The sequence below is a fragment of the Polyodon spathula genome, chromosome 4, assembly GCF_017654505.1.
Source record: "Polyodon spathula isolate WHYD16114869_AA chromosome 4, ASM1765450v1, whole genome shotgun sequence".
Taxonomy (NCBI): domain Eukaryota; kingdom Metazoa; phylum Chordata; class Actinopteri; order Acipenseriformes; family Polyodontidae; genus Polyodon; species Polyodon spathula.
In genome coordinates, this window is record NC_054537.1 from 4,616,388 (window position 1) to 4,632,227 (window position 15,840).

At 38.2% G+C, this 15,840-nt stretch overlaps 1 protein-coding gene across 3 annotated transcripts in view; it reads left to right on the top strand.

Annotated features, from left to right (window-relative positions):
• Positions 1-12,749, top strand: part of LOC121314082 (WD repeat-containing protein 37-like) — a 33,610-nt gene extending 20,861 nt beyond the window's left edge. For 2 of the 3 annotated variants that reach the window (XM_041246914.1, XM_041246915.1), the window contains exons 8-14: positions 150-194; positions 854-930; positions 1,229-1,466; positions 3,098-3,239; positions 9,136-9,270; positions 9,482-9,596; positions 10,802-12,749. In XM_041246914.1, the coding sequence (XP_041102848.1) occupies positions 150-194; positions 854-930; positions 1,229-1,466; positions 3,098-3,239; positions 9,136-9,270; positions 9,482-9,596; positions 10,802-10,933 (884 nt within the window). In that variant the 3' untranslated portion in view covers positions 10,934-12,749. The remainder of the gene's footprint in view (positions 1-149; positions 195-853; positions 931-1,228; positions 1,467-3,097; positions 3,240-9,135; positions 9,271-9,481; positions 9,597-10,801) is intronic. The other variant, XM_041246917.1, reaches the window with a different exon arrangement.
• Positions 12,750-15,840: the final 3,091 nt, after the last annotated feature.

Below are 15,840 nucleotides of genomic sequence, written 5' to 3' on the forward strand. Positions count from 1 at the left end.
TCCTGGTTCATGTGTTTTTTCTTGCTGCGGGCGATGGCGGGTCTGCTTGGTGATCATGAAATAAATAGAAAGGAACTTCAATTTTTTAACTCTACATTTAAAAAAAAAAAAAAAATAATAATAATAATTTCTTATGCTTTTCTTTTCAGTTAATTCAATTAAATTTCATCCAACGGAGCAAGTAGCACTCACAGGTAATGACCTTCAATACCTTTTAAACCACGTGTCAAATGTGGTCAAGTGTAAAATGTGATTGCATGTCGTATTTGAACAGCTTTGATAATAACAGCATGAATAAGATAGGGATTTGATGATGTTGGATTCCTGAAGAACTTCACTGATATGTGATGTAGTGCAGTTCAGATTTTCTGCTTCCAATGCAGGATAAACTATGTTGTGATGGTTCAGTTTGCTATTTGAACACTGCACTGCAACACTGTGAGAAATAGCATGCTTTCTGACAACTTAAATGAAACCTAATACTTATCAAAAGTATTAAGCCAGCATTTGTTATACTATATATTATATGTAGCAGTGATAATCTCTTGAAAAAAGACTGGTACATTTCAGCAGTTAGTCAGTCGCATTCTTATCACTTGCTTAGTTGTATTATGCCACCTAATTAAAGCTCAGTTTTCTCTCTCAAGGCATGGCTTTGTATCATTTACATTTGCTTTAATTAATTTTAATGATGGTTTTGTGAAATGGTTGTTAGCACTATATATTGCCACATTTATAATCTTGTAATAAGCCACAAATGTGTGTACCTAATTAAAAAGGTGAAATGTTTTGATGAGTAAACATTTATTTGTTAGGTAAACTCATGTCAGTCCATCTGCATTTACACCAACAGCATCTGGAGACCAGACGGCTCACATCTGGAGGTTTATGGTGCAACTGCCCACCCCACAGCCAACAGCAGACACCAGTGTAAGTCGAGACAAGCTGTACACTTTAACAGTAAGCTGTGGTTAGTACGTTGTAAGCCTTGGTTTAGATATACCAATTTTACAAGTTTTAGATTACTAGTATTAAGATCTCCTGCTTTTTAGATTATTAAATTGACTGTGGCATTTCTTTGAATTGTTGGCATAAAATAAATAGAACAAGAAAACAACCAAATTTACCCAATTTTATATCAATTCCAGAAGGAAAAACAGGGGTGAAAAAAGATAATAATTACAATTTAACAAAAGAGATAACAACATGGTTTGTTTTGTTTTTACAGCAGTTGTCTGTAGATGATGAAATCGACTTTTCTGATAAAGATGAAGCTGATTGTGACGGGGATGGCTCCAGCGAGTGTCCGACTATCAGAGTTCCTTCGACCACGCTGAAGAGTCACCAGGGCGTGGTCATAGCTGCGGATTGGCTGGTCGGAGGAAAGCAGGTGGTCACAGCTTCATGGGACAGGGCAGCTAATCTGTATGATGTGGAAACATCTGAGCTTGTCCATTCACTTACAGGTATGGTCAAAAGAGTCAGCAACAGTTCTGATGGTTACTAATATGTCTTAAGTTTCATTTGCACCAAGTTTTTGTTTTCTTTGTCCGCTTTCTTGGTCAAGTAACACATGAGGGAGCTGACATACTGGAGCCTTTCAGGCAGTGACATGACGTCAAGTTGCGCACATGGGGTTATGGGATACAATGGTGAAAACCCATAGCGTGAGACAAGGGGAGTTCAAGCTTTCGGGTGCTTCAATAATAAGCGTAAAAACAAGATGGAAAAGTTATTTCTTATGCCACAGCCTATTAATTGTGGTTGATCATAGCAAAAAAAATGACTACATAATTTGAGAATGGGGCATACACGGACAACGTTTCCATTCGGTCGAAATCGTGTGTGAGACTGCTGGAAATGCATTTCTCAACTTTTACTTGGGATTACCAGGAGGCGGAGGATTTGTCTTGGGATCGTTCACCAGGAGGAAAATTTGTCTTGGGATCGTTCACCAGGAGAAGGAGAATTTGTTTTGGGATCGTTCACCAGGAGAAGGAGAATTTGTTTTGGGATCATTCACCAGGAGAAGGAGGATCTGCCTTGGGGGCGTTCACCAGGAGAAGGAGGATTTGTCTTGGGAGCGTTCACCAGGAGAAGGAGGATCTGCCTTGGGAGCGTTCACCAGGAGAAGGAGGATCTGTCTTGGGAGCGTTCACCAGGAGAAGGAGGATCTGCCTTGGGAGCGTTCACCAGGAGAAGGAGGATCTGCCTTGGGATCGTTCACCAGGAGAGGGAGGATATGTCTTGGGAGCGTTCACCAGGAGAAGGAGGATCTGCCTTGGGAGCGTTCACCAGGAGAAGGAGGATCTGCCTTGGGAGCGTTCACCAGGAGAAGGAGGATCTGCCTTGGGAGCGTTCACCAGGAGAAGGAGGATCTGCCTTGGGAGCGTTCACCAGGAGAAAGAGGATCTGCCTTGGGAGCGTTCACCAGGAGAAAGAGGATCTGCCTTGGGAGCGTTCACCAGGAGAAGGAGGATCTGCCTTGGGAGCGTTCACCAGGAGAAGGAGGATCTGCCTTGGGAGCGTTCACCAGGAGAAGGAGGATCTGCCTTGGGAGCGTTCACCAGGAGAAGGAGGATCTGCCTTGGGAGCGTTCACCAGGAGAGGGAGGATATGTCTTGGGAGTGTTCACCAGGAGAAGGATGATTTGTCTTGGGAGCGTTCACCAGGAGAAGGAGGATCTGCCTTGTGAGCGTCCCTGCTGCAACGTTGCTCTGGTTCTGTTCCGACAAGAGCCATTAATTCAATCCGAGCATCAGCGTTGCTGCCAAAGGTATGGTAATATCTCTGGAGGATTACAGAATGGGTCTTAATGAGCATCATATGAATAATTACTGTAGGTACAGAAATAGAGCAGCGTTCCAGGGGGTAGTATCGTCCTTAATACAGTATGATTCTGATATGACAAATTTTGTAAGGAATTGCAGTACAGAAAGTGTTCATGTTTCCATTATCTCAAATGTAACTGACTCAGACATTGTGTGCCGACTGAGTGTTCATTCTGCAATCATGCAATTTACAAACAAACCAGTAGATAGCATTAGACACTTTTAAGAGGGGAGTAACAAATGTATCGATGTTCTTGTTTTTTTAGGTCATGATCAGGAGTTAACCCATTGCTGTACTCATCCCACACAGCGTCTTGTGGTCACTTCATCTCGTGACACCACCTTCCGTCTCTGGGATTTTAGAGACCCTTCAATACACTCTGTGAATGTCTTTCAAGGTCACACTGAGTAAGTGATTGGTATTTACTGTATAGTTATATTTCTATCTTTTATTTATTAATTTTTAAATTTAGATGGCTTTTCAAGCAAGAATGCCAATAGTAATTGCCTTTCCCCATTGTCAGAAACGTGCTTGTTGTTTGCAGACCTGTTACTGAGTACTAAGGACAAACATATTTGATTTGTCTCACCCCCCCCTTTTTTATGTACAGGTGTATTTAGAAATGCTTATCCAATTGAGGTGAAACTCCAGTTTTGTATTTACACCTGGGTTGGGGGTAATTTTTGTGTGTTTTTTAGGTAATATTTGGTAACATGCAAGATTTGTTTGTGTACAATATAGTGTTTTAATAGGTTATTAAATATAATGGTAATGTGCTACATGTATGCAAGCGTTATTTACAGTAGTTCCAGGAATAAGAGAGGGGAATGAAAAAGGGCTAACAGGTATCTACAAACATTTCAATTTCATTGAACTTGCAGTGTAATTTAAATGTGCTGTGTGTGTGTGTGTGTATATATAGTGCTTCAGTTTTTATTCATTTCAATTATCGGTGCTTATTTTTTAGCTATTGAGTTTTTTTCGGTGCTTTTGCTTTTACTATGAAAGTGATCTTCATAGACATACAGTGCTTGCTTGTGCCCACTTGCATTTTTATTTCTTGAAACTTGTTTTCACACAATGCAGTGTACCCAAGTAGTCTGTTGAAAATAAATACTGACTTTCTCAAACTAAATATCAGTAAACAAAATACTTAAAACTGCCGTTGAACATCTTTTCTATTTACTAGATAAATGAAAGGTTTATCTGTTTCTAGTATTTTTTTCTGAGCTTTCTGACCCACGTTTCACACACACACATATGTACACAGAGAAATAGGAACACAGTCACGTCTGTTTTGCACCACGCGGCCGGTGTGAACGCCTCCGTACAGTGTTCTATAAACAATGTTATGCTGGACGCTGATGCTTTGACACGACATGCTTCTTGTGATAGGTACGAGTCAGTAAGGTGCGACTTTGTCCAGCTGCTCTGGGAAAGGTGGTTTGTTTTTGTTTTTTTGAATTATGCTTTTTTTTTTTTTTAATGGGAAAGGTGTGACGTAAACGTAAATTGAGTAACCAATTTCAGTGGTTTCTGGCTTTTATTGGCTATACACCGATTTCATTTTTTTAGTATTGGGGGGGGTGGGGGGGCAGTGTTTATCGGTTTCTATTGGTTAAAACTGAAAATCCAGAAGCCCTAAGTGTATAGAATTCTAAATGTGCAATATCAGCTGATAGTTATACTAGTTTATCTGTTTATTATTGTTCCTTTCGCTCTTTGCTACATTGTGGATCACAATGTTCCAGTATATACACAGCTGTACCACAAGATGGCAGTGCAGTCCTTTGCTTTCTTGAAAACCGTGCTCCTGACTCGACAGCATGACTTACACATGTTCTCCACGTGAATGACAGTGTCATACATCTCTTTAGAAAGTAGGGCTCTTAGCAGCACAATATTTGTTACATTGTTATTATTTATTGCTGCTTTCTGTATTTACTGCTTAATATTTATGCAGCTTCTTCATTTTTCATCCTGTATTTAGAACATTAATCCCTTGGTCATTTCTACTTCTTGCTCATTACTAATTATCCTATTTTTTTATCTCTGTTTTTATTGCAGGGTTTTAACTACATTACCAGCCTCTTTTAGCACATGGAATTGAGCACTGAAGTTTTCTGATTTGTAAGCATCTGTCAAGTTAGTTGCATATTCCTTGCAGACAGTTCTCCATGTGTCTCTTGCGACACATATGAGCACAGGTTCTAACCTGGCTCATCACTACACTGGTCAGCATTGTATGACTGTCAAATAGAGATGGAAAAACCATTAATGCTGCTATACTGCCTGTATTTTACTGTATTTTAATAGAGCTACATTAATGAACAAAGTAATTACAAGTTTTAGTGATTGTTGAAAAGCATGCAGACTGATAAACCATGTATTTTTCTGAGGTCTAAGTGATCTCCTTTATTAGCAGGACAATAAAAAAAAAAACCTTTTACACATTTAGAAGGCTCATTCTATACATTAATACAAAAAAAAATCAACAAAAAATATCTGAGATGCTTAATGAATATCCACCGGAGCTCAAGTAATTTTCTAAAGTGATTATTCAGTGGGTTTGTAGAACATATTTCAGTATATATTCATAGACTGGTTATTGTTCCCATTCTCAGTGGTATTTGGAGAAGAACCCTGTTGGTTGCTTTGTATTATGTTTGTGTAACAATGATCATAATTGCTTTAATAAGTGATCAGCAGGGGAACTAGTTTTCCTCAATTAAAAAAAGAAAAAATCACCAAAAAATTTAAAATAATTTCTGCGTTATTCTGCAATTAAAATAAGTCTAAAATTGAGTTCCCCCCGTCACCTTATAAGAAATGCAAACAGTACTATGGAATAACTGTTTACACATGAAGTATTTATTGGTACACTTTTGGAACAAGAGAAAAAGAAAGCAATTTCCACAGCGTCTTTACTGCAGTTATGAAGCTGGCCGAGTGCTTGGATACCTGTCCGTGGAAGCTTGCAGAAAACTCCAACAGCTTTTCACCATATTACTTTCACCTTGAGCCTTTTTTGATTAAAAAAAGTGGAAATGCAGAGAAACAAAAGCCAATAAACTCACACTGTAAATAACTTGTTAGAATATTGATATGTTTAAAATGGTCTAATTGAAAAAAACAAAAACTAAATTGCACAGAAGTTGTTAAACACAGTAGAACTGTGTAGTTTTCTTATTGTATGACAGTTTAACATGCAACATGTTTTCCACATTGTAAATGGGGCACATTTCAGCTTTTTAAATTTTGTTAGCAATTTTTGTTTTGTTTTATGCAAACCAGCTTTGTGTCTCTGAGGAGCCAGGGAGACAGCTGTTAGTTCTGAGGAGGAGTGCTAGCATTCGAGTATTTCTGTTGAGTGAGACCCTCGGAGGGAGCAGAGTGTTCCCGATCAGCCAGTGGTGTGTGGTAAGAACGTACCGTGCTGTCAGCTTGAAGTGTATGCTTGGCTGCTGTGTACGACAAGATAAATGAGTGCTGCTGGGATTTGGCAGATACTGAAGTCTTTCTTGGGAATAGTGGTGTTGCACCATACCTCGCTGTTGAGATCTCTACTATTACACCCATGCCGAATTCCCTTTTTCCGGTGCTGTGTTAAGTTTGTCACTTTATGAGCTGATGAGTTATAGGGCCAGTGCTTTCTGGAAATAGAAGCATTTTGAAAAAAAAAGGGAAAATGCCTAACTTGAAGAATTAAGCAAAGATCAGATATAGATCTGTTTCTTAAAGATACATTTAGGAAACACACTGTGTTGACTTCCTATGCATCCTTCCTGGTTTGGACTGTTCTGCAGCACATGTGTGCAAAACCAGGTCTCTGCAGTTATAGAGCACATGCCTTTAAGTCTGTGTGTACAGTATATGTGGTGCAGAATAAAAGGAAAAAGGTTTAAGGTCATGTAGCTTTAGAAGACCATAGATTCCTGGTTTGCGGCTGGTGGAATTTCCTCTTCTACTACAAACAAGCCAATTAACACAGAGTAAGGCTTTGATCTATATTACTCTACACTGCCCAAGCCTTTACCTCTCTGGAAGCTATGTCTATTTCCCTGTTAACTGCTTACACATTCATGAACACAAAAAAATCCTCTTGATAAACTTCCTGCTAACTTTCATGTTGAGGTGCTTTTGTAATTCACGCAGCACTTTGCAGATTTCCACTCCACCGAATATGAAAGATAAGCCAGCTGTGTCAGAACTTGACTGCTCTCATCAGTCTTTAAATTATTGAGATTGGAATTGTGTTTTTTTTGTTGTTTTTTTTAAATATAAGCCTGCACATCGCCTCAGCAAAGCGCTACCTACTGATTGTGCTAAGTGATGTGCTTTGGAAAAGCAGTGGCAAGTACATTACTTTCAATGCATCATTTCAGCTGTCTAATGGCACATGACTAAAATGTGTTTTGTTTTTGCTTTATTTTGATAATGGAGATATGATTAGCAAACATTAAACCTAGAGGGAAAACTGGGGAATTACCGACACAACCTGGTACAAAACAACCTTTCTGAAGTTTATCTTGCTACATGAGCATGTTGCATCACTTACCAGGCTTCATTTGGTACCGATTGCGCTGCTCAAAATAAAACCATTCTTGCAGTACTTTGAGGTGTATATTTAATAAATCAGTTCAGCAGTTGATTCAAATCATTTTTAAAGCAGTTGGCACAATGTGCTGACTTCAAGCAGGATACACTGAATGGGGTGTGTATTTGTGTGGATGAGATTCTGGCATTCTGAACAACAGCTATGTAGACTCACTCCCTACCACACTGGCTCTGCTTTATTTTCTTTTATTTATTGTACTTTGAGTAGTTTTATGTATTGCAGCCTGTTATTTGTGCAAGTTTAATTACAAAAGGAAAATAACTAACCCAATACATTGTATTCTGCCTGTCCTTTTCTTTTTAAACGGTAACACCCCACCCCCACCTATTTCATTATTCAAGCTCTTCCATTGCCCCTCACCGGTGTACATGTGTATGTATACCCTCAGAACAGCACTGGGATATGAGTGAGAGGCCTGTGCCATGTGTGGTGAGCCACACCATTTCTTTCTGTTGAAGGGTTTGAATAAGGTGACTTATCTTTAGATGGCTACCTGGGGACCGCTGATGTGACAAAAGACATATATATTTCTTTTCTACTGGAACCTGACCTCATGTCCTCTTATACTGCCGTATAGTGTAAACCACTGTGAAATAATTAAAGGAAAAACAATTTAGACCAAGGTAATACTAAATGGGCAGTACTTGTCAGCTCAGGACATTTATAGAGTGGAGCTGCTGATCCAGTTTTATTACACTTCGGAGACCAGCTCCCCTTGCCCTAATGAGCTTCGACCTTGCTTGTCAGTGGGCTCGGTGGGAATAGAACATTTAAAAATATCTTCTAACTTATAATGGGCCACATTTTTTAATCGAGCTTTTGATCTAATAGCTTTCCTTGTGTTCCCTGGTGGCGACCTACAATGTCAAAAAATGATTTCACGCTGATGCATTAGATCTCAAACCGTGCAACTTGGTTTTGCTGTAATATGAAGCACAGTAAGCACGCCTGCACCAGTAACGCCCTGGAGTTCAGCCCTAATTAAACCTTAATATAATGTCAATTTGAATTAAGAGGGCTAGCATAAAGAGGCCCTGCTGGCCTGGATGGTGCTAATCTTAATCAGGAGCCTGAACAGAACATGAAATCAAATTCTTTTTTAGTAGCACAAAAATGACAGGAACGAGTGACATTATAAATTAGAAATATTTAACTCCATTAATTGAATGCCTGTGACCTCATCTGTCTCGAAGTACGGTGAAGAAATGCGGTTCGTGTTTGAGATACCGGGGGGGAGGTTAATAAGTTGCTGTGTGCCTGGGGCTACATATTTATGTAAATCACGATTTTATATATCGCTTAAATCTAGAGAACTGCTTTTCCAATTGAGGTAAGCCTGTTAAACAAATGTTTTATATGTATATATGTATGTATGTATGTATGTATGCATGTGATATATACATATAAAACATTTGTTTAACAGGCTTACCTCAATTGGAAAAGCAGTTCTCTAGATTTAAGCGATATATAAAATCGTGATTTACATAAATATGTAGCCCCAGGCACACAGCAACTTATTAACCCACCCCCCCCCCCCCCCCCCCCCCCGGTATCTCAAACACGAACCGCATTTCTTCACCGTACTTCGAGATAGATGAGGTCACAGGCATTCAATTAATGGAGTTAAATATTTCTATTTATAAAACCAGGGCCGTAACATGTTGTTCTGTTTTTGCTCATTTTAGCACTGTTACATCGGCCGTTTTCACTGTGGGGGACAATGTGGTTTCTGGCAGCGATGATCGTACTGTAAAGGTTTGGGATTTGAAGAACATGAGATCTCCAATAGCAACCATCCGTACCGACTCAGCGGTGAACAGGTACATTGCCATGTTTATAAACGAGCTGGGCACCTCCTTGACTTGGATCATTATTATTATTAACTTTGAAGTTCCAGTAACAAATGGAAATGCATGGATCCTGCATTATTTACAATGCATGTATTTGATTTGGTGAAGGCTGTTGTAACTTGTCAGTTGTAACATTTTATATACTTAACATAACGCAGTAAATATTTTCTCTTCCACACAGGATTAGTGTATCTGTGAGCCAAAGAATAATTGCTCTTCCACATGACAATCGTCAGGTCAGGCTGTTTGATATGTCAGGAGTCCGGTTAGCTCGTCTTCCTCGCAGCAACAGACAGGTAAGACGTCTGCCAGGAGCCTATGTCTTCCCATCTGACAATATTTCCTAAGTACCATTCTCAGAAAAAGCAGATAGATTAAATCTAGTTTATACATTTGATATTCCGATCCTTGCCGCATTATTAAAGATAAATTAAAAGAAAGTAGAGTTCTGTAAAAAAGGATATGTAAGATCTCTCTACAGAAAGTCAACCCCAAATGATATATTTCCCTTTCTGTTTTGTTTTTCTTTTTGACGGTTTTGTTACAAATGTCAGTTTTGAGATGTACAAAGTAAGACTTTCCGCTAAAAGCCTTTTTTTTTGTACACATTCCAGAAAATTGGTTTTGAATAGTTTTATTGAAAAGCAATTGAAAACAGGACCAGCACTAATGTGTCATTAGGCACCACTTTGTTTGAATTAGGATTTGGAAATGCTTTATACTCTGAATCACTCAAGTGCTAAAGAAACTGAAAATATGCAGTATGTACAGATCACTGTACTGGTAATAGAATTTACTAGATGAAGAAAGTTAAATATTTACATTTAGCATGTAGAGATTAACATTTTTATTACAGTGATCTGAGCCTAGTTTGAAACAGTGCAATGGAGGTAGTCAGGGATAGAATAATTGCACTGTATAACACAAGCAAGAAACTACTTAGAACAGTGATTGAGCAGATCGTTTGTTTCTTTTTAGGTGAATTTAGGTCATGACAATGGTTTTGTTCCTCTTAGAAATGTTTCTTTTGCTTCTACAAACAGCATGCTATTTGTTAACATCTCTCATATTCTATGTAATGATTACTGAATGTAAATAGGATACCCTGAAATAGATCAATTGAAGCCTTCACACCCTACCGAAACCTGGACCCCGGTATTGTTTCCAATGTGAATGGCCTTGTTTTCTAAGAGACGCCAATAATATCATGACGAAAGTTTTTCATGAACATGAATTTGTATTTTCAAGCCATTTTGTCCATCAGATTTACAAAACAACATCAGTTGTAGTTTTAAAATGTACTTGTCAAATATAATCACTTGTGGGAATTTAACAAATAACAAAGTTATAGCTTTGTTTAATTTGTGCCAAACAGCTTTGAAGAATTTCAGTCATTGGGATGAATGTATTCTAGTTTGATTCAGCTTGTCCAATGAGAAATGTATACCTGCTGTTTACATATCCACATGAATACAATGAATACATCTTTATTCCCTCAAAGGGCCACCGCCGAATGGTGTGCTGTTCAGCCTGGAGTGAAGACAATCCCACCTGCAACTTGTTCACCTGCGGATTCGACCGGCAAGCCATTGGATGGAATATCAACATCCCTGCCCTGCTGCAGGAGAAATAAGTTTTAGAAGCGCTCTCAAGCCATGAACTGTTACCCATTGAAGTGTTTGTGCTGAGCTTGGATCAATGTGAAACTTTCTCCAGGGAGAAAGTCTTGTGTATGTGTTGTATTTGCACCTGTGTGCACCCTGCATGGAATGTATATAAAACGTGGGATTGTTTTGGTTTTAAAATACCCTATATGCCAATATTTCAGTCTATGAGCTCTTCTGTATTTTTCTATTTTGTTTTGGTCATTAGAAAAACTTTAGTCTGGTAAATGTAAAATTGCACATAACTTATTACAAAAGCTTCAGCAGAAAAAGAAAAAAAGAAAACAGCCTTCTTACAATCTTATGGTTTAGATGTGAAATGCATTAGTCATGTAAAGGTCAGTTTTGTTACCTAGACATTACACATCTACTTCATTCTTCTTGCCTTGTATATTTAAAGATGTAAACCATATGGGCTGGATGTTGAAATATTAATGTAAACTTCAATTGAGTGTACAGTTCCACTGTGTACTGTTTGGGATTGGCATACAGTAGTGTAATGCAGGTGAAATGTTGTCATCTAGGCTTGTGAACAGTTCTGTGTAAAGGATCTTAAGACACAGTTACTGATGACATTTTAATTTTGAACTGCAATTGTACAGAATTTTACAGGACCTTGTTTTAACCATATTTTGTAGACCTGTGCCTCAATCATGGTATGTACTTGGAGTGGGAGGCATAGTTTGTTTTAGCTTCAGGAATGAAGTGACAGTTCTTTTCAGAATATGTAGAAATAAAGGAGACGTAGTTAAGGGTCAAACAATAGCCCAATACATTGTAACCTGTTGTACTTTTCTGTGTGTAGAGTATGAGTGCAGATGGTTGAACACACTAATTAGTGTGATTGTTGTATAAAACTAGTATATAGCACAATTTAAGTACCTTAATAAAAAGGTTTTGGCTCACTGCCTCACTTTAAGTATTAAACATTTAGAAACGTTTGAAACCTAAAAATTGAGCCACACGTAGGAGACACAGGTTAGGATCTTAAAAGATCGATTTTTTTAATGTGCTGTTAACACTGAACATGTTGATGGTAGTTTGAGAAGCATCACTATTTGCTCTTGAATGTAACAGATACAAATCAGCCAGGCCCTTCCATGTTATTTGTTAAAGCAGTGCTTGCTGATTTGATCAGTTGTTCTTTGACAAGGGAGCCAGAAACGCAGTTGCTTCTTACAAGCTAAGATCATCTGCTTGTCAGTGGGTTTGTAGTATTTTACAAAATGTTTAGTTGTTGTTTTGTTTTTTTGTTTTTTTTTGTCTTTTAAGATTTCCTTTCCACTCTAAATAACACAACTGTATTCACATTTAATTAAAATGTAGGTGATTTGTCTTTGTTTTCATTGTTTTTTATAGATTATCATTTCTCAGACTTGAAAAGCATTCTAAACTTGTTTCAGCATGGAACTTGCATTTTCTTTTCTTTTTGCCTGTTAACCCAGCCTAAAGGAGAAGTTGTTACAGAGCATTAGCGCACATGTTTAACGGTCAATGGAGAGTCAGCTGATCGTTTTGTTCTCCATGTAACTCCTGCGACACAAGCTCAATATAATGGCTGGGTATTAAAAATAGAGAACTGCCAATTTTGCAGTTGTCAAAAACACATAGAAAACGGAGAACCTGGTGGAGGTGGAAATTGCACAGACAATAGCTGAGTACTTTCAAATAAACCTTGTCGTTTGATCAGCAATACAAACAGTAATTTAGCTTGACAGTGATAATAGTAGTGTATGAAGAACATGAGCTTGTAAATCCTAATAAAATATGGTGATTTTTATTTCATTTATTGAGTTGTCTTGGTCTCATGTACACAACTGTAAATCAGTATGTAGGTGTTGCAATGAACTCCACAACCCCATATTAACAAAATGAAAAGTATACTGATTTTGTACAACACACTGATATATATTTTTTAAAATATCCAACACATGTTTAAAAACCATAAAACAAAAATATATAAAAATGAATGTTTTATTTGGACCAGGTATAGTCGCACACAAGTGTTGGCACCCTACGCTGCTTATACCATAATTCAAGTTAACTGACTTTTTAATAACATACACAGTTTCTAGGAATTTAAAATTCCAAATTGCATGAAAAGTATTTATTCATGACAAAGTATTGTTTTTTTCAGATCAATCTAAAGCATTTCTATTGGGTTGAGATCTGGCGATTTGTGAAGGCCTTTCCAGAACTTTTTCTTCAAGTATTCCAGAGCACTTCACAGTATGCTTTGGGTCATTGTGTTGTAAGATAAACTCTCTGCCAATCAGTCTCTTGATATATGCCTTCAATCACCTGAATGTCTTGTCTCTGAACTGCAAAAAAACCCCAGAATAACAAATGATCGAGCCACCTCCACGTTTAACTGTAGGTAGGTTTTCCTCGTTGAAGGCTTTTCCTTTTTTATTTTCTTTGAAAGTGGTTTGCAGCGAGGTCTACGTGCATACGTGCATATTGTTTGGGCAATTCTGCGGTATCCATAATTTTCTCTAGGTGTCCACTTCTTTCAAGCGTTTCAGTTGAATTATGTTCTGTGTTATTTCTTGATTATTGCTCTGATTGTAGATTTTGGTATCCCATATGTCTGATGCTGTTCTGTAGCCATTTTCTTTGTTGTAGTTTGCTATGAATGCTATTATCAAATAGGAATCCATCTCCTTTGTCTTGACCATCATCTGTTGGAAATAATTACCTATTTTTCTGGCTATTAATTTTATAATGCAGCTTAATTACTGTGCAATGATTTTCAATCAATGAATATATATTTTTAATTAGTAATATTAAATGTTTATAGACTTTTAATGAAAGGTTTTAATACATTTGTCAGGAACAAATATTTGAAATTGTGTTAGTGGTATACCATGCAATATAAACAACAGAATTCTTATGGTTAGTCTCATTTCACCTTTAGTGTGATATTCCTATTCTAAATAAGTGTAAAACCAAAACTATACTGATAGTCTTTTAATTCAGGTTGGTTGCACTGACATATGAAAATGCAGTCATGTTCCCTGTGCTCTTATTTCATCATTTAGCTCCCCCATCATTTCTTTGCTGATGACACCCAGATTTCCTTTTCGTTCCCCTATTTCCCCCACCCTGCCCCACCATCTCATTCCCTCCATTGTCCCTCATTCTAACCCTCTCTGCTTGTAACCTCGGCATCATCCTTGGCTCTACCCTCCCCCTTTCTGTTCATATCTCGGCCATAACACGCACCTGCCATTTCCACCTATTCAACATCAGCAAAATAAGCCCCTCCATTTCCTTTTCTACTACTAAACTCCTGGTCCACTCTTTCATTTTCACCCGCCTCTACTACTGCAACTCCCTCCTCCTTGGCCTCCCCTCCTACACCTTTACACCATTGCAACAAATTCAAAACGCCTCTGCCTGTATCATAGTTAACCTCCCCCGCTCCTTCCATACCTCCCCTCTACTCCAGCTACACTGGCTGCCTGTTTATTATCGTTGCCTGTTCAAATTCCTTACCCTTGTGTATAAATGTCTCGATAGTTTTGCCCCACCTTATCTGGCTGCACTGATCACCTACTATGTTCTTCCACGTCCCTTACGCTCCCAATCCTTATTGTCCCTCTCTGTCTCACCCTCGCCCTGTGCCCAATACCATTTCCGATCCTTTTCCCTTCATTGGAATAGACTCCCACATCATAAGTCACCCACACTACGTAGTTTCCGCACCTCCCTCAGAATGCACCTCTTCTCCCTGACCCCTGACCTCATGTTATGACCCTGCTTGCCCGACCCTGACCTAGCCTCTGGCGCTCTGCTTTCATATAAGCATCTCATCTGTATCTCCCCACCCTAGCCCAATAAATTTACGTTTTTTTTTCACCCATTCTTTCTTGATTGTACCATTTGGTTTAAATTTGTAAAGCAGCTTGGTTAAAGGTGCTATGAAAATGTGAACAAATACATAAATAACATGCCTGTGCCATTACTTACTTTATACAATTTGTCATTATATGTAAATATAATGAAGAAAATAAATGGAAGACAAGTTTCTGGGAGATATGTATAATTCTTTGTCTGAGACTCTAATCCCAGGACATTTGATCTAATAACTACTGGTACAGATTAACAGTAAGTAGGCAATGATGCTCACAGTTTATCAGTCAGGTTTTTAACTCCTTTGTGGCCAATTTCTATCTAAAAATACAGGATAATTGATCCCAGTGAGCCGCACTGAAGGGCTTGTGGGTGAAGTCTGATCCATGAGTGTCACTACATCCATGCAGTGATTACGAGAGTCTGAAACCTCAAGACAAATTAGTCTTTCCCTGCTGATGTCAATTAGTTTGAAAAGTATCCCTGCTTAGAGCACAAGATACTGTACACAACAGACTAATATGGGATTGTCCTTTTGATTTATACATTGGTATCAACAATCAAAAAATGTTAGCAAATATTTTTTATGTCCGGTTCATGCAGTGCTACAACCTTCATTTTATTAAGATGGGTATTTAAACCAATGGAGTTAATTCATCAGCCACAGGACAGTTTCACCTGGAGAGTGAAATCGTCTGCACCCCTTCAAGAGCTTCTTTACTGTCATTAACCAACCAGCTGCTTCCCGTATTGACTGACATGCTTTCAGCCAGTAACATGCTTTGACCCAGAAGACACTGCTGATGTGAAGCAACCCAAGAAGTGTAACCAATTTCTGAGAAACTGAAAAAAAAAAAAAAGTTTACAACCAGATAATAAATGATGATACATGATAAGACATGCTCACTATGACATTTAAAACAGTTTTTCTTTCTATATACATTGGAATTGTTATTGTTTGGTAATTATTCCTTAGTTGCATGTTTATAAAACTGTGTTGCTATGTTTACACACTGTGTTT